A 22359-nucleotide genomic window follows, 5' to 3' on the forward strand; every position below is an offset into this window, starting at 1 on the left:
TTATTAACTTTATCAGTTTTGGTTTTTATCTCTATTAATTTTCCCTTTTGTTTGTGGAATATAATAGTTACAAAGTAGAACATATTCTAGGTAGTTCCCAGCCCTGCCCATCAATCAGTGACAGTGTTCCATTCACCTTCCCCAATATGTGGTTTTGTTTTCTCCCCACCCTCTCTCCCTCCAACTTCCATAGTTTTCTGTCCCTTCCCTCTCTACCCCCATGCTGGCCTCCTGGTGGTCTTTAAAGCCCTGGTCTCATGATTGTGAGTTCTCTTCCACATTTGGGATACCGCTTAGAGCGAGTGGTCAAGGAGTCGGGTACCATCTAGATCTTCTGGTCTCAGGGTCACGGAGACTGATTGTTGGTATTCATTTTTTAACATTAGCATAGTCATGGACATGAATAAAAATTTAGAATCTATGACCCCTGAAGCCCCTCCCGTTGTGTGTGTGTGTGTGTACTGTTTGTACTGTGTATATGTATGAAAACTAAAAGAATTTGGGTTTAGTAAGTTTCCACAAAACATGCCATAGTATACTTCCCTATCTTGATGGTAATAACCTTGATGGTGTAGTGAGTTACATGTAGGGCTGCCAACCCCAAAAGCCAGCAGTTCAAAACCACCAGCCACTCCATGGGAGAAAAATGAGGCTTTCTACTCCGGTAAACATTTACAATCTTAGAAACCCACGGGTACAGCTCTACTCTGTCCAAAAGGTTACTAGGGGTTGAAATAGAGTCCGTGGCAGTTGTGGTGTGGTTTTTGTTTTGCTTTTTATCTCAGTGGTGTCAAAAGTAGAATCTTATTTTATAAAATTTCCTCAAATCATCGAATATTATAATTGAAAGGAATTTTTGGATTCCCCTGTGACACCAGGCTCTCTCAGCAGACTCAAGCAGTGGTCTGGAGAATTTCAGGGTTCTGTCCACTGGTATGTACTGAATATAGGCGATTTGTAATCATACTGTGTTTGACAAAAGAAATCATTATAAATCAAGATCAAAGGTTTGTTGAGCTTACCAGACTTTTTAATTCTTTTATTTTGTGGTCTGAAGAAGCTCTTCTTTACAGCTATAATTCATCTGGACACAGTGACGCTCCTAAGAGACATACAGCTTTATGTATTGAACCATTTCTTCACGTTGTTTGCACATTTCAAAGCTAGGTGTTTTGTTCACAAATGGTTAGTACCTAAAACAGTAGTAGACATTCATTAAATACTAGTCAATGAAAAGAACTCTTGTCATAGCGACAAGTGGTTTTACAGCCACATTAAGTGTAGTCTAGGGAATCCATTAATTAGAATTTACTTGGTTCTGTTATTGGGCTTTCAGATTCTTGTGTTTTAAATAGCCCCGTTGGCATACACTTAACATAGCATACCATTAATCATCAAATCATATTAAAAAGAGGTGTGCAATCATCACAGAATCAGTGTCGGCACATTCTCTTCTTGTGTTCCTTTGCTGTACTAATGTTTAACGCCCTCTCTTCCCACGCCATGCCCTCGATCATTATTAATCCGGCGACTGTCTGTAACGATCTACCAGCCCTGGATTTCATGTTCAGAAAATCATACAAGATACAAGCAGGAAGCAAACAAACAGAAAGCCAATAACAATGACTAGACCCAACGTAGGGAACACCTCAGTCAGAAAGCAGAACCTACTAAAAACTGAAGCAAATTTAAAATGGATCAAAAGGGAGCTCAGATGATAAGGTATTGATTACACTGTAACCTAAAAACATCTGTCATTAATCGATTCTACAGTCTTCTGCCTAATAACAAGGTGATTCCCATCCCTGGGCTATGTTCAGAGGGGATTCACTGGAGGCTTAAGCCTTGTGGGGGCCCTGCAAATGGATTTTGTGAGCCAGGTGTTCACAGGTGAAGCCCTGATACCGCTTCCTCCTTAGATTCATATTTATTGTCTACAATCCTTCGATCACACGGGCTGTTGTGCTTCTCCTGTGAGGACTTTGTTGAGACCCCACGTAGGTGGCTGCTTGTTTTAAGACAATCCTTAAAGACCCCAGGCACCGTTCTTTCTGAGAGCTGTTCCTTCTCCCTCTCCCCGCCTCTCCCCCACCCCCGCCACCCCCGCCCTTGGCTTCAGCATACACACTCAGGCACATTCGTGCACACAAGCATGCTCACAAAGAAGCTAGGAGAGCCCATGGTGAACTATTTTAATTCTCTCTGGGAAATACATAGAATGTGAAGAATGGTGAGTGGTTGGTCTTGCTGGGCTGGCTTGTGATTTACATGCATTCTGCCAAGGGCTTGTGTTTCTTATTAAGGCTTGACAACTGGCTGGAGAATGCACTGAAACATCGTGTTCTGCTTTGCTTCCAGAGCACCCCTGAAAGCATTTAGTTCAGGAATGCAAACAGTGACCCCCCACAGAAGCATGCTGCTTTAGAATGATGCCACAAGTGTTCTAGGACAGCCGTCTACCTGTTCCTTCACCTGAGCCCCATCGCCTCCAGGGACTGGCTCTGGGAGGTCGTACCCAGGAGAACCAGCAAATTCCCCTTGGTCCATTATCTCTGTCCCCACCCACAAATCCTGATTATTTGGTCAGATATATTTTTTAAAGGCCTTGATGGTATGGCCACCAAACTTGAAAGCTGGTTCCCACTGTCTTCTCTCTATTTAATAAGCTGAGGAAGTGTTGCTGAGGACAGTGGAGATGGGTGGAAGGAAGTGAGTCTAGAGCAGCGGTTCTCAACCTGTGGGTTGCGACCCCTTTGGGGGGTGAACGACCCTTTCACAAGGGTCACCCGATTCATAACAGTAGCAAAATTACAGTTAGGAAGTAGCAACAAAAATAATGTTATGTTCGGGGGTCACCACCACATGAGGAACTGTTATGAAAGGGTCAGGGTATTGGGAAGGTTGAGAACTACTGGTCTAGAACCTCAAAACCTATTGAGGTGCCTGGTTTGCCCACGAAGTCCCAGCCTCTTTAGTTAAAGATGGTTGGTAACATTTCCTTTGATCAGAGAATGTTTAGTGTTGTTCTTGATCCAAAGGAAGGGATTGTGAGAGTGGAGAGCCGGGGGAGCTTTGACTAAAGTAAAATGCATGAATTAAACCATGTATCTGTTGAATTCAGCAAAGTTATAACAAACCCAGGGAAAAATGCATGACCATTTAGTACCTTGTCTAATTTACAGCCCAGGGTAATTAAGGAAATGTGTGAGGGCTTTTTTGTTTGTGTTTTTTTTTTTTCTGGTTCAATAGACGCCAAAGCCTTTTTTTAATAAGACGTCTCTAGAAAATGAGGTGACCTAAGCAGGTTACTTTTACAACCTGTTCTGGGAAATAGGTATTGTAAACACTGTATGTAATTATTTGAGCCAGCGCATGCTTGTCTTATTTATCTGGTTAGCCTGCCTTTGCAAATGTAGCCAATGATGGCTGTCCTGTCTCTCATCCCCTTACTTCACGAAGAACCAGTGAAATTATTGTGATGTAACTTCCGAATTTTGCTCCATAAATAATTGCTTTGGGAGATTCCACCTTGAACTTACTGGACTTGGACTTACTCTGTGGACTCAAGGCTCCCCATTTGAATGTTCTTAAATGTTCTCATTAATCCTCTAAATTTTACCTGATTAAGGTCTGAAGATTCTTCTCAGGACACGGTCAGTGCATGTGCGAAAGACTGAGGGACAGACGGACAAAGGTTCCTGCATAGATCCAACAAGACCAAAGTTCTATATATTTTTGCTTTTCTGCCCAAACTCCTAGTTAGAGTTTTAAAATGTTGCGATATAGATTTGCTAATGCTTGAAAAAAAAATGCCTCCTTACTAGGAAGGGGGAGGGATCGCCATAGGAAATTCCTTTCTTCACACATAATCATTTTTCATTGACTTTAAATTGCTTTCAGTCCTGTGCTGGTTGCCAGTAAGGCCGTTGAGCTGTATAGAAAATATGAACACACACACACACCCGCCCCCCGCCACCTTCCTGGGATTTGTGAGACACAAATTGCTACAGTGATTCCCCAGGGAAGACCCATGTGTGATGAAGACAGTGCAGCCCAGGGAGAGTGAGGAGCCTATATCCCGACCAGCTAGCAGGGCCAGCTTGCCCGCCAGGCCCACAGCAGAGCGAGTGCAGAGAAGCAGCGTGCGTGCAGGCAGCTCAGGGTGCGAACCAGGTAACAAGTAGGGTGATGTGCAGCTTTCACCCTGGTGGACTCTCAGTTGCATTTTCTGGTCTTTGGCATGGAGGCCGGAGTCAATGTGGTGGAGTAAGGCAGGGGGTTGCGGCTCTCAGGGGTTTCCTGAGAGATAAGGGAATTCCATTGAGGCAGAAGGTGGCAGATAGTGCTGGAGTTGCAACAGAGACCTCAGCCGACCCCACCGTGGACCTAAATTCCCTTCCAGGCTAAATTCCCTTCCAGGGTGTGTGTTGGCAAGTCTCTCAGGTTTTGCTTGATCTGGGTCTTCCCACACACCAGGGGGCAGCACTTAGGGTGCAGCAGCAGTACCGTCCATTCAGTCCATTCATCCATTCGGCTCCCTCCTCTTAGGTATCCCAGGTTGGAGTTCAACTGGGTTATTCAGTCAGTCACCCATACCCTGAGCAACTTCCTGTGGATGGAGCACCTATCAGGACAGGCCCCTCCCCTCTGCCTTCTTCCTTAGCCTTGGGGAGTGTGGCCCCGCCCTCTCAGGTTTGGACACAAAGGATGGGGGGCCTCTTTGGCATCCTGAGGAAAATTGGAAAGGATGGGATAGAGATGTCTTTTGAGGCTTAGAGGAAGGAATTCACTGCTTTTCTTTATGTAATTATGGTGGAGACAAGAAATAAAATGTCATGGAGATGTTAAATTTCAAGTCTGCAAAAACAAAAAGCAACAAGTGTATTTTTTTAACAAGGGACACTGAAAATACTTTTGTGAACTGCCAATAGCTGCTCCTTACATAGTACTGAAATGCGCTATTACCTAATTTAGTACTTGTAACTCAGAAACCCAAACTCGCTCCCATTCGATTGCGACTCAGAGTGACCCTATAGAAGAGGGTAGAACTGACCCTGTGGGTTCCGAGACTAATTCTTTTTGTTTGTTTCTTTTTTAAAAAATCATTTTATTGGGGCCTCATACAAGTCTTATCACAATCCGAGACTCATTCTTCACCGGAGTAAAACGCTCCGTCTCCTTCCGAGAAGCAGCTGGTGGCTTAACAGCCCAACACGTAACCACTCATCCTGGAAGCACCGTAGTGGTGAATCAATCATCAGAACATGTAGTATATGAAGAGTGAATCAAGGGAAACTGGAGTTAGTGAGCTGAAGTGGCCGTTTGAGCTGGACAATCCCATGGTCTGCTGTGCTGGAAGTGGCTTACTGAAGAGGAGTGGAGGGGGTTCATTGACAAAAAGAACATCTCAAAATCTAGCCAGGAGTACGTTGCCGTCGGTGATACAATGATGTTCACGTGCCGCCCGGAAGACGACCTACTGTGACTATTTATCAGATTTATGCCCAAGCCCATTTCGCTGCTGAAAATGAAGAAATTGAAGGTTTTCATGAATTTCTTCTATCTGAAATTGACCAGACACATAGTCAGGATGCACTGGTGATTGGAGGATGGAAGTTGGAATTGAAGGATCGGTAGTTGGAAAATATGGCCTTGCTGATACAGATAGGTACCATACAGTGAACGCATGATAGGATTAGACTAGACCAAATGATTCGTTAGTTGCAAATACCTTTCTGATGGCTCATAAGCATTTTCAAGTTGAAGCTGAAGAAAACAAAGTTCGCCAGCACAGGGACATCTCAAATGTATATCCCATCTGAGTTTAGGTCAAGTCGTTCAGGTTTAAGTGTTAGGTAGAAAAGTCAGTCTTTCTGCCAAGTTTTCGGCATTGATCATTTCCCAGATGTGTACTCTCAGCTGTTGCTCATTGGATTTTTTTGTTGCTTTTTTTCCCTATACCATGAATTCTCATTACACATTTAATAATACTGTTAGCATTGACTGGAGAATGTCGAGCGATCTGCGGAGCGATGTAAAACAGAGAGGTAACGTGAAACAGAGGCGGGAACACAGCGGGGACAGCGATGTCCACCCATCCTCAGGAACGCACAGACTTCTCCTTCCCCTTCCTGCTTGGTGCCCCCCACTCAGAGCCTGTCCCAACCCCTTGATGTCTGCAGATAGAGGAGGGATGGGACTGCCCAGTCAGCAGTTCGAACCCACCAGCTGCTCAGCGAAAGAAAAATGAGGCTGTCCGCTCCCATAATGAAGGACAATCTCAAAAACCCTAGTATAGGGTGGGGGTGGGGTGGCTGTGAGCTCAGTGTGCTGAGTTTGGGGTCTGCAGGCAAGGGCATAGCCACTGGACCATCCGGGTTCTTAGTTGGCCCTTAAACTAGCTCCCGCCCTGCTCCCAAGGAAACCCCCCTGCTGTCCAGTGTCCAGTCAATCCTGACCCATAGTGACCCTATAGGGCAGTGGTTCTCAACCTTCCTAATGCCAGGACCCTTGAATACAGTGCCTCATGTGGTGGTGACCCCCAACCATAAAAGTGTTTTTGTTGCTACTACATTGCTGTCATTTTGCTACTGTTATGAATTGTCATGTAATATCGGATATGCGGAATGCATTTTCATTGTTACAAATTTAACATAATGAAAGCATAGCGATTCATCATAAAACAATATGTAATTCTATATTGTGAAATATTTATTTCTAATGACAAATTAATGAAATTTTGTCTTGAAACATGGTGTAGCATAGGTAGCAGTCTTCATGCCAGATACTTGCATGTGGGTGTAGGTGCATGTGGGCGGACCGGCCTGGAGACGGATAGAGGAGCCGTGTCCCGGTTCCTAAGACCATCGGAAATATGTGTTTTCCGATGGTCTCCAGCGACCTCTATGAAAAGGCCGAAGGGGTTGAGAACCGCTGCTGTAGGGTTTCTGAGCAGACAGGCTCCTCTTCCTCCCATTGCCTGACACCCTGAGATACCAGGGCACTCACTTTACATTTGGCGGGGACCGATGAATAAAGAGCCCTGGAGGCGTAGTGAGACAAGTGTTAGACTATTAACCACAAGGTCCAGAGTCTGAATCCACCAGCCTCTCTGCTTCTGTCAAGAGTTACACGGTCTCAGAAACCCGCAAGGGCAGGTCCTACCCTGCCCTGTCTGGTCCCAGTGGTGGGGAGTTTGGGGTTTGGGGATGAATTGAGCTGGTGAGCCCCTGGGAGGGAGCAGATGGGAGCCAGTGAGCTGAGCTCAGCTTGTGGTCAGGTCGGCTCCAGGGCGCATTCCTTGGTGGGCGCCAGAGCTCCCAGGGGACCCTGATAATATGCGGGATGCTAAGAATTCTTCCCAGACATGATCTCATCACCGAACCCCGTGGTGCAGCAGGGAGGAGGGGTTCGCAGGACCTCAGCAGGTGAGGCTCCGAAGACGCTGGCCCCTTCCCTGCGCTGCTCGACCAGATTGTCAATATGTGCCCTTTCCGCCCATCCAAGTACTGCTTTGCCAAGCAGCTCCATTCTTGTCACTGCTTTCCAATCTGTCCCTTAAGCTGTTGCTTCCTGTTCTCCCCGGGCAGGCTTGTTCTCACACACAGCTCCCACCCCCACAGCCCTGCCCTGGCCAGTCTCTCTCCCCTGGTCCCTTCCTCCCTCTACCAACTGGCAGTACCCACCCCCCCTGTCACTAAGCCTGGGGGCCCAGCTGGGAGCCAGGTGCCACCCACTGCCCTCCTATGAGTCCGGTCCATCTCACAGTGACAACCCTGTAGAACCTTCCCCCTGGGGTTTCCGAGACTGTAGATCTTTTTTTTTTCTTCAATCATTTTATTGGGGGCTCATACAACTGTTATCACAATCCATCCAGCCATCCATTGTGTCAAGCACATTTGTATATTTTTTGCCATCATCATTTTAAAAACATTTCTTTCTACTTGAGCCCTTGATATCAGCTTCTCATTTCCCCCCTACTTCCGCTACCTCCCTCACTCATGAACCCTTGATAATCTATAAATTATTATTTTTTTTCATGTCTTACACTGACCGATGTCTCCCTTCACCTACTTTTCTATTGTCCGTCCCCCTGGGAGGGGGTTAGATGTAGATCATTGTGATCAGTTTCCCTTTTCTCCCCGCACCTTCCCCTTTCCCTCATGGTATCGCTACTCTCAATATTGGTCCTGGATATGGGTTTATCTGTCCTGGATTCCCTGTGTTTCCAGCTCTTATCTGTACCTGTGTATATCCTCTGGTCTAGCCAGATTTGTAAGGTAGAATTGGCGCACAATAGTTGGGTGGGGGGGGGGGCTAGAGAAGCATTAAAGAACTAAGGGGAAGTTGTATGTTTCATTGGCGCGATACTGCACCCTGACTGGCTCATCAAGACTGTAAATCTTTATGGGAGCAAACCCCCTCCTCTTTTTCCGGTGGAGCGGTGGTGAGTTTGGACTGACCAATGCCTAGCCCACTGAACCCCCTTCCCCCACCGGCATCTTAGAACGAAGGACGGCCAGCCTTTTTGAGTTCCAGCCCAGGTTTTCTCTGTGAGGTTTTATTCCTCAAGATGCGTCTTCCTCCTCAGGATGTGTCTCATGTCCGCTTTTCCCCACCACCCTACTGGGGGAACTCTGGTAGCACCATGGCGAAGTGCCAAGCTGCCAATCACAACACAAGGTCAGCAGTTTGAAACAGCTGGCCCCTCCGAAGTAAAAAGATGGAGCTTTCTATTCCGATGAAGAGTTCATTCTGCGACACCCGCAGGGACAATTCGACCCTGTCCTATAGGATTGCTATGAGTCGGAATATACTCCCTCGCATTGAGTTTTGAAGAGTTTTTAACTGGTATCTGGGCACCCACCCCTGACCTCCAGATCATTCTGGCTCACAGCGACCCCCGGGTAGGGCTCCCGGGGCTGTAAATCCTGATGGGAATAGGCAGCCATTCTCCCTCCATCCCTTTGTCCTGTCTTTACTTTTGTTCCCGCTGGCTGGTTCCTACGGAGCCCTGGTGGCGTAGTAGTTGCATATTGGGCTTCATACCACAAGGTCAGCAATTCAAAGCCACTGGCTGCCTGGCAGGAGGAAGATGAGTTCAACCCGGTTCTACAGGGTTGTTATGAGTTGGAATTGATCCATGGCTGTGAGTTGGTTTGGCTTCATGGACAGTCATTTCCCTCTGCCCACCCTCCTCATTTGCCTACCCTCTGCTGAATTGCTCCTAGAGATCACACAGGCTGCCCGGCTCAGCTTCACAGTCCCACCTCTTGCTGTTGCCGTCGGCATGCTGAGCACTTGGGTGTAGTGGTTACATGTTGGGTTGCAAACCACAAGGTCAGCAGTTCAAAGCCAGCAGCTGCTCTGCAGGAGAAAGATGAGGCTTTCTACTCCTTTAAAGAGTTAAAACAAATACCACTATGGAGTCGATTCCAATTCACAGCACCCTATAGGACAGAGTAGAACAGTCCCTGAGAGTTTCCAAGACTTTAACTCTCTATGGCTGGTGGTTTCAAACTGCTGACCTTGCAGTTAGCAGCCCATCTTGAAAACCCACAGAGGCCATTCTACCTGTCCTATAGGGTCACTGTGAGTCGGCATCGACTTGCCAGCAGCAAGTTGTGAGTTTCACCTGCTGGACATGTGTTAATGAACTTGGAGATTTCTCTGCAGCTTGTTGCATGTAGCTCAAGATGGGCAGGGCCCCAGCCGGCGTGGAGAAGTTACTGTCACAGCCAGTCAGGCAGTGCCTACTGGATTTTCTCTGAGGACAGCCTGACTGTGCCCGGGCTTCTTCCACAGGAGATGGCAGTCCGCGCGCTCAAGCAGACGGGCAGCCGGAGCATCGAGGCCGCACTGGAGTACATCAGTAAAATGGGCTACCTGGACCCCAGGAACGAGCAGATCGTGCGCATCATCAAGCAGACCTCGCCAGGTGAGCTCCATGGGCTGGGGTGGCCATCCTGGCATGGCTCTGGGCGAGGAAGAACAGAGCGGCGGGTCAGTGGAAAGTGTGCTGGCACAATCCCCCCAGGAAAGGTTCTCGAGCCTGAACCACACCTGGGCTGGCAGGAGAGACCCGGGGTCAGGGAGCCTGGCCAGTGGTGGGTCAGGGAGAGGACTTAGCAGGTTGCTCATCCCTCTCCATCCCAACTAGCCAGTGGTACTTAGCCCCGGAGTGGGACTCGCTGGGTGTTTGGCAATCCAACAAAGTGAGGAAACTAAAAAGTTGTGTGTGTGTGTGGGGGGGTTGCTATTGTTTTAAAATTTTCTCTTTGAAAAGACAAACTGCCTTCATAGATTCCAGACACCAGAGTAAGTCAGGAAACATTACCACTAGCGTTCCATACACACTTGGTTTTATGCCAAACAAAATGTGGTTAAACACGTCATTGCCACCATTGGATGGTGCAGACAGGTTTTCTCAATAATACAATCGTCTTAGTCTCATCAGTTGCCTTAAACAAATTTTTTTCAACAGATACTGAGGGGTCTTCTGGGCCCTTAAGTTCAAGGCAGAGAGAGATCAGCCCCAAAGGTTGTGGCATCTGTTTGGGAGGTTCCCAAGGGGTCACTTGCTAGGTTTTCCTTGTAGGACACAGGGCAATCACGCGGGCGTCTTAGGATGCTTTAAGACAACGAAGAGCTACTTGGTGAGCAAAAGGCCGGAGATTTCTGTTGAGGAGATGCTGTCCACCCCGACTGTGCGTGCTTTGAGGGCAGCAAGGGCACGCTATGAGGATTTTGTTGGAGGACCCTACCCCATCCACCTTACACCGCTGCTCTTGCCCCTTCGGACTTCTCTTTGCTTCCCAGACTCAGAGAGCACTGGGAACGAGTGGGGCTGAGTTGCCCGAGGATGTAAATGGAAGAGCACAGCGTTCACCAGGGAACTGGTTAGGGAGTCCGGCGGAAACACCATCTGCGTCGTGTGTAGTTCTGCTTGGAGGCTCTGTGGGGAGACACTGGCTCCCGGCCTTGAGATTTTTGTTTCCTAAGAGTGACTTGCCCTCCGATTACCCTTTGACTCAATGGCCTGCAAAACTGAGGGCTGCTCCCACCCCCACCCCCTACGGAGGGGTATGTAAATACACTCATTCCTCCAAGAGGGGTCCCTGTCTCAGGGGGGGGGGGCATATCTAAGTACTGGGGTCATTTCTACAGGGGCAGTTCTACCCGGTCCTTGGAGTCCCTTGGGGCCGTTCGGAGTTGGATGGGCAGCAGAGCTTTAGGGTTTTGTTGGTGGTATTTAGCAGCCAGCCCCCAGGCGGTGGGGGGAGGGCCTGGAGATGGAGTTCACCTGGCGCCAGGTAGCTGCAGACCCCACCTGGCAAAGCTTACCTGCTACGCTGCCCTTTGTGTGTCTAGCTGTGATTCCTGGGGCTGGGGGAGTCATTTCTAGTCAGGGGCATAGCAGAGAGAGAGATGTGTGCCCCCACCAGCCCCCTTCCAGCATGAGCTCCCCACCCACCCCTGTTCTGGTCTCAACATCTCCCTAAAGATCCTCTCCCCTCCTCTCCTCAGGAAAGGGCCTGGTGCCGCCCAGCGTGGCCCGAAGGCCGAGTTTCGAAGGAACAGGCGACTCCTTTGCGTCCTACCATCCAATGAGCGGGGTGGCCTACGAGGGACCAGGCTTCGGGGCCGAGGGACCGGCCATGCTAACAGATATGCCGCACCAGTACATGGACTACGTGTTCTCCGGACAGAGGTCTGCGGGGCCTGGTGCCCACGGCCTGCCCAGTGTCCACCAGCACCCGCCCAAAGGCTACTGTGCCAGCCTGGAGGCCCCAGGGCTGAGTTTCCCCGTCGCGGGCCAGGGGGGCCCGGCCCTGCAGCTCCCAGGCCCCCACAGCCCCACGGGTCCGCACTATGGGCGTCCCCACCTGCTGGTGCAGGGGGAGCCGCTGGTGTACGGTCTGCAGCGCAGTCCCTCCTTCCAGAACAAGGGCCCGCCCGAGGCAGCAGGGTACCCCAGCCACCCTGTCAAGGGCCAGGCCACCACCCAGCCCAGCGCCGGCCTCGCCTTCCCCGCCTCGGGCATGGTGGCCGGGCTGTACCTGCCCTACCCACACCACAAGCAGGCCAGCCCCGCTGCCCACCAGATGCATGCCCTGAGCTCCCGGGGCCAGGTGTTTGCTGGCGACAGCCCGCCCCAGAGTCTGCATGCACCCTCGAGGAACAGTCTGAACATGGACCTGTTTGAGGGCAACATGTGCCTGCCGTCCTCCTCCCTGTCCCGCCGAGACTCCTTCCAGAAGGCTGGCCTGGACGCAACCCCCCGCCAGCACGTGGCCTTCCGGCCCGACAGCTCCATCCCCAGCCGAACCAGCTCCTTCAACAGCCACCAGCCGTCGGTGGGAGGGCCCCTCAGGACAGGTGCTCCCAGCAAAGCCGAGCCGGCCCTGCCCTCCCCCAATACCGTCACGGCCGTCACAGCTGCCCACATCCTGCACCCCGTCAAGAGTGTGAGGGTGCTCAGGCCTGAGCCCCAGACGGCCGTGGGGCCCTCCCACCCAGCCTGGCTGCAGGCGCCCAGCCCGGCCTCCGAGGGCCTGGAGCCCAACGATGAGCCCCCGCTGGCCCTGGGGGGCCCGAGCCCCTACCCGCTGGAGGTGGAGCTGCGCTGCCCACCCCCGCCGTACCCGAAGCACCTGCTGCTGCAGGGCAAGGCCGAGCCCTCGGCCGTGGACGGGCTCTGCGTGGGCCTGGAGCAGGGCCTCCGCACCAGCCAGGCCGCCGAGCCCGGCAACAGAAGTGACAAGGGGCCCAAGGCAGCCAAAGCTGAGAAACCGGGCAAGGACAAAAAGCAGATCCAGACCTCCCCGGTGCCCGTGCGGAAAACCAGCCGCGACGAAGAGAAGAGGGAGTCTCGCATCAAGAGCTACTCGCCCTACGCCTTCAAGTTCTTCATGGAGCAGCACGTGGAGAACGTCATCAAGACCTACCAGCAGAAGGTGAACCGCAGGCTGCAGCTGGAGCAGGAGATGGCCAAGGTGAGCGCTGCTTCCCTGCCCGCCCCTCACCCGGGCACGGGGCCAGCCACCAGGAGCCCTTTGCTGTGTCTCCATGATGTAGCCCTACAAGGTCAGAGGTTCAAACCTACCAGCTTCTCTGGGGCAGAATGAGGAGGCTGTCTGCTCTCACAGTCTCGGAAACTCTGGGTGCAGGGTGGTTCGTGGGCGGGGAGCGGTGTCATCAGGAGTCAGAATCAGCGGGCTTGGTTTTTCTTGGTTACATGTATCTGTACCACAAACCCACCACCCAGGGCGACAGTGTGATTCTGATGGGGACTTGGGGATGTTACAAAGGTGCCTGGTCTCCCCCTGTACCGTGGCTCCACCGGGAGCATCAGCTGGTGAGGATGAGAGCCCTTCCCACCCCTTGTGGGTGTCTTTTGCTTGGCCAGTGAATCAACAAATTGATTTTTAGGGTGTGTCTTAGACTGGGTTCTCGAAAGCAGGCCTTTTACAGCTGTGAGTCATTGGCCCCATATGGGTGGTGCTGTAGCTGAAGGGATGGGGTGTGTGTGTGTGCACGTGCTTGCAAAAATTGGGGCAACAAGAAGAGCTTTCTGAACACACGACAACCCCGAAGTGCATTCAGCATCAAACACGTCACGCATCAGAAATTTTCTTTGCAAATTTCCCCGTGGAAAAAGTGTTCACGAGCAGGAAAAAGCACCCTGCGCTGGAGACACAAAAAACGAGCGGAGCCAACATAGATAGAGATAGCTGAGGGGGAGAGGGGTTCACATCAAGGAAACAGCTCCTGCGTCCCGCTGCAGGCTGAAGGCGGTTGCTGGCTCACCAGGCTACAGGAGCTGACAGATCCAAAACCTGCAGGTTAGGGGGTAGGCCACCGAGCCCTGGTTGTATAGTTCCTGGCAACCTATGCCACGCACACAGAGAGATTCGTGTTCCGTTATTCATCTCGTCTTTCTGCTTTCTTCCCTGTTTGAGCCTGAAAGTCACCCCGGCCAAGAGCTGGTTTTGCACGGGCTTTGGGTTCCAGAGGGACGTCCACACGTGGAACCAAACCGCAGGACCAGCCCTCTTGCACGTCGTCCTAGGGTCCCACTGGCCTGTGACCACATTTGTCTGTTAATCTGGGGTCTCCTACTTGGCATCCTAAGAGCCTTGGTGGCGGAGTGGTTACGTATTGAGCTGCTGATCAAAAAGCCCACAGTTCAAATCCCCCAGCCACTCTGAGGGAGAAAGATCGGGCTCTGTGCCCCATGAATGGTTAGTCTCACGCACTCACGGGTGCAGCGCTGCCTTGTCCTTCCTGTCGGGCCACTGCGAGTGGGCGTTGACTCGATGGTCATGAGTTCGGTGTGGGATTTGGGAGCTGGCATCGGAAGAACCCCGGTGGCATACTCACTGGGTCGCCAACCTCAAGGTCAGCCGTTCCAAGGATGAGTCTTCCTGCTCTCGTGGAGACTGACAGTCTCAGAAACCCGCAGGGGCCGTTCTAGCCTGTCCGGTAGGGTCGCTCTGAGCCGGCTGGAGTCTGGTTTGAGTTGGCATCTGTCGTGGGCTGCTCCAACGTGACCCCTCCTCCTCGTTCTCCCCCACCCAGGCCGGCCTCTGCGAAGCCGAGCAGGAGCAGATGCGAAAGATCCTCTACCAGAAAGAGTCCAACTACAACCGGCTGAAGAGGGCCAAGATGGACAAGTCCATGTTCGTGAAAATCAAAACCCTGGGCATTGGCGCCTTCGGGGAGGTGTGCCTCACCTGCAAGGTGGACACCCACGCGCTGTACGCCATGAAGACACTGAGGAAAAAGGACGTCCTGAACCGGAACCAGGTGGCCCACGTCAAGGCGGAGAGGGACATCCTGGCCGAGGCGGATAACGAGTGGGTGGTGAAGCTGTACTACTCCTTCCAGGACAAGGACAGCCTGTACTTCGTGATGGACTACATCCCGGGGGGGGACATGATGAGCCTGCTGATCCGGATGGAGGTCTTCCCCGAGCCGCTGGCCCGCTTCTACATCGCAGAGCTGACGCTGGCCATCGAGAGCGTGCACAGGATGGGCTTCATCCACCGCGACATCAAGCCAGACAACATCCTCATCGACCTCGACGGCCACATCAAGCTGACAGACTTTGGTCTCTGCACGGGCTTCCGGTGGACTCACAATTCCAAATACTACCAGAAAGGTATTGTCCCTCACAGAGCCCCCCATTCTCATTCTCTCTCTCTCTCTCTCTCTCTCTCTCTCTCTCTCTCTCTCTCTCTCTCTCTCTCTCTCTCTCTCTCTCTCTCTCTCTCTCCCTCCCTCCACCTCTCTCTCTCTTTGGGATGGAGCTGCCAAAACTTCCCTGACCTGGCTGTGCCCAAGCGAGCATTTGGAGCTTTCATTCCGTCGTTTTTATAGTTTCCCTGAAAGTGTAATGTGATGTGTGTGAGATGTTACTTAATTCTCTGTGGAATTAAGACCCCTTAATTCTTAGGATGCCCTGGTGACGCAGTGGTTACACGCTGGGCCACTAACCGTGAGGTTTCACGGTTTGAAGTCACCGGCAGTCACAGGGGGGAGGAGGAGGAGGATGTCTACTTGCGTATCGCTTTGCAGCCTCGGAAACCCGCCGGGGCCTTTCTGCTCTGTGCGATCGGGTCCCTGTGAGTTAGAATCAAATCAGTGGCAGCGAGTCTGTTTTTCATAATCTGTAAGGCGAGAGGCTGTGCGGGGTGGTCACAGGGCCCACTTGGGGAACCACTCTGTTCGGTTGGAAACAGCCCCCCCAAAAAACAAAATAAAGCCAAGTTCCTCCACCTGCCCTTGAGGCAGGTTCCCAGGTCCTCACTTTCCCTCCCTGCCCTGGAGCCCTCAGCTCTCTGTGGGTCTGGTTTCACCTCATTCCCGTGGCTCTGCTGTCTGGGACCATCCCAAACAGCTGGTCGCTGTCGCCTGTGTGGCTCAGATTCTGCAAATAGCTGCTTGTATGCCATTCTTTGGGGCTCAAAGAAATCCTCACACTGTTTACTCCCATTTGGTGGCATCTCCGTCAGCCTTGTTCCTATTTTTTTTTAACCTCCTCCTAAGTCGTCCCTATGTCTTCTGCCCAAGCCCCCACCCCCCACCCCCCATCCCCATGCTTTTCTCCAAACACAGGCTAAACAGGCACCTGGATCTTTCTGCACTGGCCTGGCAGGTGGGGGGTAGGTGGGTGAATGGTGTCCCTGCGGGAAGCGCAACCCTTTGAGCCACCAGCTCAGCACCCCGAGGCCTCCTTTTGAGCCACCCAGTGCAGGTGTTTACTGTCGGGGAGGTGTTCTCTCTCTGCCTTGGGCTGTGGGTGGGCTGCATTGCTCGACACTGACAGCTTCCTGTTCGCTCTCTCCTCTCCTCCCCCTGGCCCTGATTCCCGGGTGCAAGGGAACCACGTCCGACATGACAGCATGGAGCCCAGCGACCTCTGGGATGACGTGTCCAACTGTCGCTGCGGAGACCGGCTGAAGACCCTGGAGCAGAGGGCGCGGAAGCAGCACCAGCGGTGCCTGGCACACTCCCTGGTGGGGACCCCGAATTACATCGCCCCCGAGGTGCTCCTTCGCAAAGGTACGTGCTCGTGGCGGCTCTGAACTCAGACCCGTGGAGCCAGTTGGCCTCCGGGGCTCACCCTGGCTCCAGCATCCCACCTCCTGGATTTTAGATACTGTGGTTGGACTGTTGGAGCCTCAGCACCGGTTATTTCCATAGCAAAGAGTTTCTGCGGACCCCGCCGGCCTCTGCCAGGCTGGGCCGAGACCAGATGGGGTCAAGGGGCATGGGAGGGCTCTGAGGGAGCTAGCCTGGCACAGCATCTGTGCCAGCTCCCACCTGAGCAAGGCAACTGCTAGGGAGGCGCCTGGTCAGACAGACACGGGCGAGAAGCAGAGAGAGAACCTGTCCTGCGATCCCCGGGGGATCGGCCCTGCCACAAGGCCAGAGCCTGGGGCCCGGCTGCTTGCAGCTGGGAGGAGCTTTCCAAGCAAGGGCCTGGCACCAGGAGCGTCTGTCTGTCCAGGTGTTCCTTTCCCCAAAGTGTCCTCCCACCCTCCACTCCATTGTCCCCCTCTTCTTCCTAAATGACCGTGGGCCCATGCAGGCGCCTCCACAATTGGCTGCATCCAACTCGCCACAGCAAATGACTATAAAATCAGGCCAGGAAAAAGTGGTCCCAGGCCCGCCTCCAAGAACAGAGCTCACAGCTGGATTCTGGCCTCCAGTCTCCACCCCCAGCGAGGCCATTTCCGTGCCGCTTGGCTCCCACCAGCGGGCATGTCTGCTTTCCCAGCGAACGCGCCTTCTGTCCTCACACCGTCTGACCCTGACGATGAGGGAGTAATAGAGCGAACCTTGTCTTGCAGGGTACACTCAGCTGTGTGACTGGTGGAGTGTTGGGGTGATTCTCTTCGAAATGCTCGTGGGACAGCCTCCCTTTTTGGCACCGACCCCCACAGAAACCCAACTGAAGGTAACCAAGAGGGAGGTGTTGGTCAGTCTGGTGCCCGAAAAGGCACAGTGATTTTCTGAGGAGCCCCCTCCTTGGTGAATGCCTGGCCTCTTAATCTGTCGGTTGTATCTGATGGGATTTGAAAACTGTTCACATTGATGAAGCCCCGAAAGTGTGGTGGGCTCTGTGTTGTTGCTACTGCTAACTGCAGGGTCAGCAGTTCGAAACCACCAGTTGCTCCTGGGGAGAAAGACGAGGCTTTCATACTCTCATAATAAAGAGTTAGCCTCTCAGAAGTCCCCAGGGGGCAGTTCTGCTCTGTCCTGTGGGGTCACAAGGAGTTAGAATGGACGTGGTGACAGTTAGTTGGGTGTTTGGGAGTTTACTGTTACCATTCATTGTGTTTAAAATTTTACTTTACTTCCTTTTGATTCGTGAAGATGTTTGAGCGTTAGACCCCGTTTGTGTTAGGTACCAATTAGGGTAAGTCGAGAAGCAGTGCTACCCAGGCTCCGATTCACACCTGCACAGGTGTGCCCCCGGAGAAGTGTGTTTAGACCTGTCTCCTAAGTCAGCTTACAAGGTTGTGGTACCTGTCTCTTGGGGTTCCCAAGGCATCCTCTTAATACGCTCTTTTCTCAAAGGAAACACAATCACAGGGCCTTGCTAAGACGATGTTTCAGGCAAATTGAAAACTACATTCAAGACAAAAAGGCCAGGAAAGTTGCACTGAGGAAATTGTTTTCTCCCATCATGACCATGTACCTCCCCTTCTTCTAGGCTAGCAGGGCTGCCCTGGGAAGCCTTCCCTTGTGCACTCTATGGCCCTGACCTTGTCCCTTCCCACTTCCTTTTGTTTCCCAAACTCAAACAACTTTGAAAATCAACGTGGTTTGAGTCCTTCGAGGGCAGCTCGCCCACTGTATTCCAGTGGCCTCAGTCACAGGGCGCGGATTCTCAGGGGAGGGCTGTGAAGGGGGAGACCCTGCCTTCAGGGGTGTGCCTATGGCTTAAAGGGAAGAGATGTCCAGAAATAGTAGTCTTACATCTTGTTATTTTTGATTAATGAAGGTTTCTACAATTTTTTTTTGGCTGTCTGTATCTGGCTTTTTTTCATCCTGAGAACCCCCTTCCAGTGCTAGTGCTTGTTTCTTTCTCTCTCTCTCTCTCAATTTTATTTACTTGGATGTCATTGTCAGGGCTACATGCACCAAACAGACACCAATTTGACAGGTTTTATGTGACCCTCCAGTGGCTTTGATTCTGTTCTTTGAGCCGTGCAACCATCCCCACTCTCCTTTCCCAAATTGTTCTTCCCTCACCAAAGGACATTCTCGGCCTCGCACAGCTCCTGTCCTGTCTAATCTTTCAAGTTGCTACTGACCGTTTGATTCCACATAGATAGTTCTTTAAAGAGCATCATGCTGAAGGCAGACACCTTTAACTACTCAAGCTAAGTTCTTATTTGGTTTGTTTGTGTTTTTTTTAATCATTTTATTGGGGGTTTGTACAACTCTTATCACAATCCATCCATGTGTCGAGCACATTTGTACATCTGTCTCCATCATCATTCTCAAAAACTTGTTGGGTTTTAAGATGATTTCAGGGATATTGTTGCATTAAGGTTCAAAGATATTTTTTTCACAGAGCAGTGGTTTCAGGAGTTTATCCACCTGCCAGGGCTCCAGAAAGTCTAGAGTCTCTCAGAATGTAAAATTTTGTCCTGCGTGTTCCCCTTTTGATCAGGATTCTTCAATGGCATCACTGATCAAAATGTCTAGTGATGGTAGCTGGGCACCATCCAGTTCTTCTGGTCTCATTGCGAAGGAGGCAATTAGCCACATATTTCCTGACTCCTCCTTCCTCTGTTGGTGCAGGTGGATAGGGTGTCTTACTCCAGCTGCTCAAATCTCACAACTGCTGCTTCCAAATCTATTGTATTCTTCCATTAGGAAACTTAGATGATCTCTCATTACCTTATTACCCCTTAGCAGTTCAGAACCATTCAGGCCACTGAGGTATTGTTCTCTGCCCCTCCAGGTGATAAACTGGGAGAGCACACTCCACATCCCCACCCAGGTCAAGCTGAGCGCCGAGGCCCAGGACCTCATCACCAGGCTGTGCTGTGCTGCTGACAGCCGGCTGGGCAGGGCCGGGGCCAACGAGCTCAAGGCCCACCCCTTCTTCAGTGCCATTGACTTCTCCAGCGACATCCGCAAGCAGCCCGCGCCTTATGTGCCCCAAATCAGCCATCCCATGGACACCTCCAACTTCGACCCCGTGGATGAGGAGAGCCCGTGGGACGAGGCCAGTGGAGATAGCACCAAGGCGTGGGACACACTCACCTCCACCAACAACAAACACCCTGAGCACGCCTTCTATGAGTTCACCTTCCGAAGGTTCTTTGATGACAATGGCTACCCCTTCCGATGCCCTAAACCTTCAGAAGCAGAAGCCGCGCAGGCGGAGAGCGTCAATGGGGTCAGGGACCAGGCAGAGGGCTGCCAGCCCGTGTATGTATAGGTGCTCTGCAGTCCCCAGGAGCCTCGACCCGGGACATGCCTTCTGGGAAGGTTGTGAGTCAGCCCACTGACATGACCTGTGACTCCTGGTCTTCCATCACAAAGAACCAACCAAACCCAAACGTCCAACCTAGAGTCTAGCAGAACTTCACAATAGCCCAACTTCCGATTGGCGTCCAAGGATCTTCACCACATTAAAACAAGATTTAGAGATGACAACAACAACAAAAATTGTCTTTATTAGAGTGTAAAAGAGCACTTATTTTGCTTCTATCCATTTTTGGTTTCTTACGAAATTATAGGGATTAACTTTGACAAATCATGCTGCTGTTACTTTCTACATGTGCGTATTTCCCGTAGCACTTAACTCACCTTTAGGAAAAGACCGAAAAACTGAAGAAGAACATGTGATAAAATCTCTTGTGCAATAATGTTAAAACAACAACAAAACAAAAATAACTCTGCTCCGATGTTACTGATAACCAAACCATGGATTTTGCTTTTCTTTCTTTTTTTTCTTCTCCCACATTTCAAAATTGTGATATAGTGTTAAAGGCTGCTTTTTGGTTGTTGTTGTTGTTTAGGGTTTTTTGTTTGGTTTGGTTGGGTTTTTATTTTTTTGTGTGTGTATATTATAGTTCCATAGAAAGTGTGAGCAAGGTGATTTTGTCGGATGTCTGGTGCATGGAGGATGCCGCCTGAGCAGGGTTTTTCTAGTATAAAAATACCGTATCTTGCCATTCACAGCAGGTCCTGTGAAGATGTTTTTACTGAGTTATCTTTGGATGAGGTGTGGTAGGCAGTGTGTTACTGATGTCTTGTGTGGGTGATTCCCTTGCTGTGATGATAGCCCATATACATATATATATTTTTTGCTACAAAAATGCACACATGTAACTAAGAAGTGATTTTTTGGGGGGTTGTGTGTGTGTGTGTGTGTTTTTAAGTGTGCGTGCGCGCACATCTCTGGGGGTGTAATTGGTTCTTTGGGGAGTGAACTGAAGCATCTGTCCCATCCTGAAATCAGAGACATCAAAAGGGATTCACTTAGCAATGCCCAGACCCAGTTTAAGTTCACTGTGAAACTCTGGCCATGTCTCCATTCAGCGTCGTCTTGGGATAGCTGGATCACTGGAGTCCACAGGGATGCAGACAGTGCCTCATTTCACCAGCGGGCTGCCTGCCCTGAAAGGGCTGGGTGGTGGCCTTGAGGACTCGACTAGGGCATTGCGTCTTAAGCAATGGCAGTGTTCCCACAGGGAGATGAGTTGTCTTAGGCTTCTTTCACAGTTTTCTTTTCCATTTCCCTCTTTTGGATGTGCTATGACGTGTCAGATCTTAATTTTTGTATTATCTTTTATTTTTCAAGATATTTTTTCCAGGCTTGATTTTAAAAATCGAGGATTATTCAAGGAGACATTGGAATATGAAAAATGATGAAGCCATAGGTATTTTCTTAGAAAAATAGGTGTGTGTATGTATATATATATATATATATATGTATTTATATATATACACAGATATATATCTATAAAATGCATAGACAACCACACAAACTATTTCTTATTTCCAATTAGTATGAATCCTATTTAAAAAGAGTTCTTATTTGAGTAAAAAAAATTAATTCTTTCTTGCTTTAAAAAATTGATGCATCATGTTTCTCATTGTATTATTCCACATATTTTTCGTTGAATTTTTTTCATGTATCCATTATTTAGTATATATCTAGGCAACAACATTTATAAATGTATCAATGTCTAAACAACACAAAAAGAGAGAATCCCTGTGTACTTGTTTACATCTGTGCGAATGGCATGCTCTGCAGTCCGCTGTGCTGGTGCTGTGACTGTCAGTATTCTCGCTATTTTATCGCAATGCCATCTTGTTCTTTACAACACTCTGATGCATTTTCATGTGGTAGGTTCTTTCTCAGGAACTCCGTTTAACTATTATTTATTGATATATCATTGCCTTCGAAAAGCTTATCAGCACAATTTATTATTAAAATTTTGAATCCAAGTCCTGTCGTTGGTGTCATGTTTTGTTGGGCTTTGCAGAAGTTCGTTATTTTTATCAGCACGTTAGGACACCTTCCAGCTCTTCAGGGATTCGCATATCCCCAGGGTTGTGAGTGACTAATTCACAAGGGGACGTACAGTTGAAACCAACCAAGCTGTAACACACACATTTGTGTAAAAAACAGGACCTACATATATAGATATATAATTTTCCCTTTTATACAAGTGGGAGACTCTTCTTGTTTGTCTGTATTTTATCTTCATGTAATGTACCTTGACCATCTGTGTAGTCATCACATCAAGAAATTCTTCCTCCTTTATCACAACTGTATAATATTCCATTGTGAAGCTGCCTCATCATCCTTTCGGTCCCATG

The 22359-nt window shown here is 50.2% G+C and overlaps 1 protein-coding gene across 4 annotated transcripts in view; it reads left to right on the forward strand.

Annotated features, from left to right (window-relative positions):
- LATS2 (large tumor suppressor kinase 2) overlaps window positions 1-21984 on the forward strand; it is a 71284-nt gene extending 49300 nt beyond the window's left edge. For all 4 annotated transcript variants that reach the window (XM_075562839.1, XM_075562838.1, XM_075562837.1 and 1 more), the window contains exons 3-8: window positions 9805-9937; window positions 11527-12995; window positions 14581-15163; window positions 16384-16566; window positions 17358-17464; window positions 19484-21984. In XM_075562839.1, coding sequence (XP_075418954.1) covers window positions 9805-9937; window positions 11527-12995; window positions 14581-15163; window positions 16384-16566; window positions 17358-17464; window positions 19484-19966 — 2958 coding nt within the window. In that variant the 3' untranslated portion in view covers window positions 19967-21984. The remainder of the gene's footprint in view (window positions 1-9804; window positions 9938-11526; window positions 12996-14580; window positions 15164-16383; window positions 16567-17357; window positions 17465-19483) is intronic.
- The last annotated feature ends 375 nt before the right edge of the window (window positions 21985-22359 follow it).

The sequence above is a fragment of the Tenrec ecaudatus genome, chromosome 11, assembly GCF_050624435.1.
Source record: "Tenrec ecaudatus isolate mTenEca1 chromosome 11, mTenEca1.hap1, whole genome shotgun sequence".
In the NCBI taxonomy this organism is placed as follows: Eukaryota; Metazoa; Chordata; class Mammalia; order Afrosoricida; family Tenrecidae; genus Tenrec; species Tenrec ecaudatus.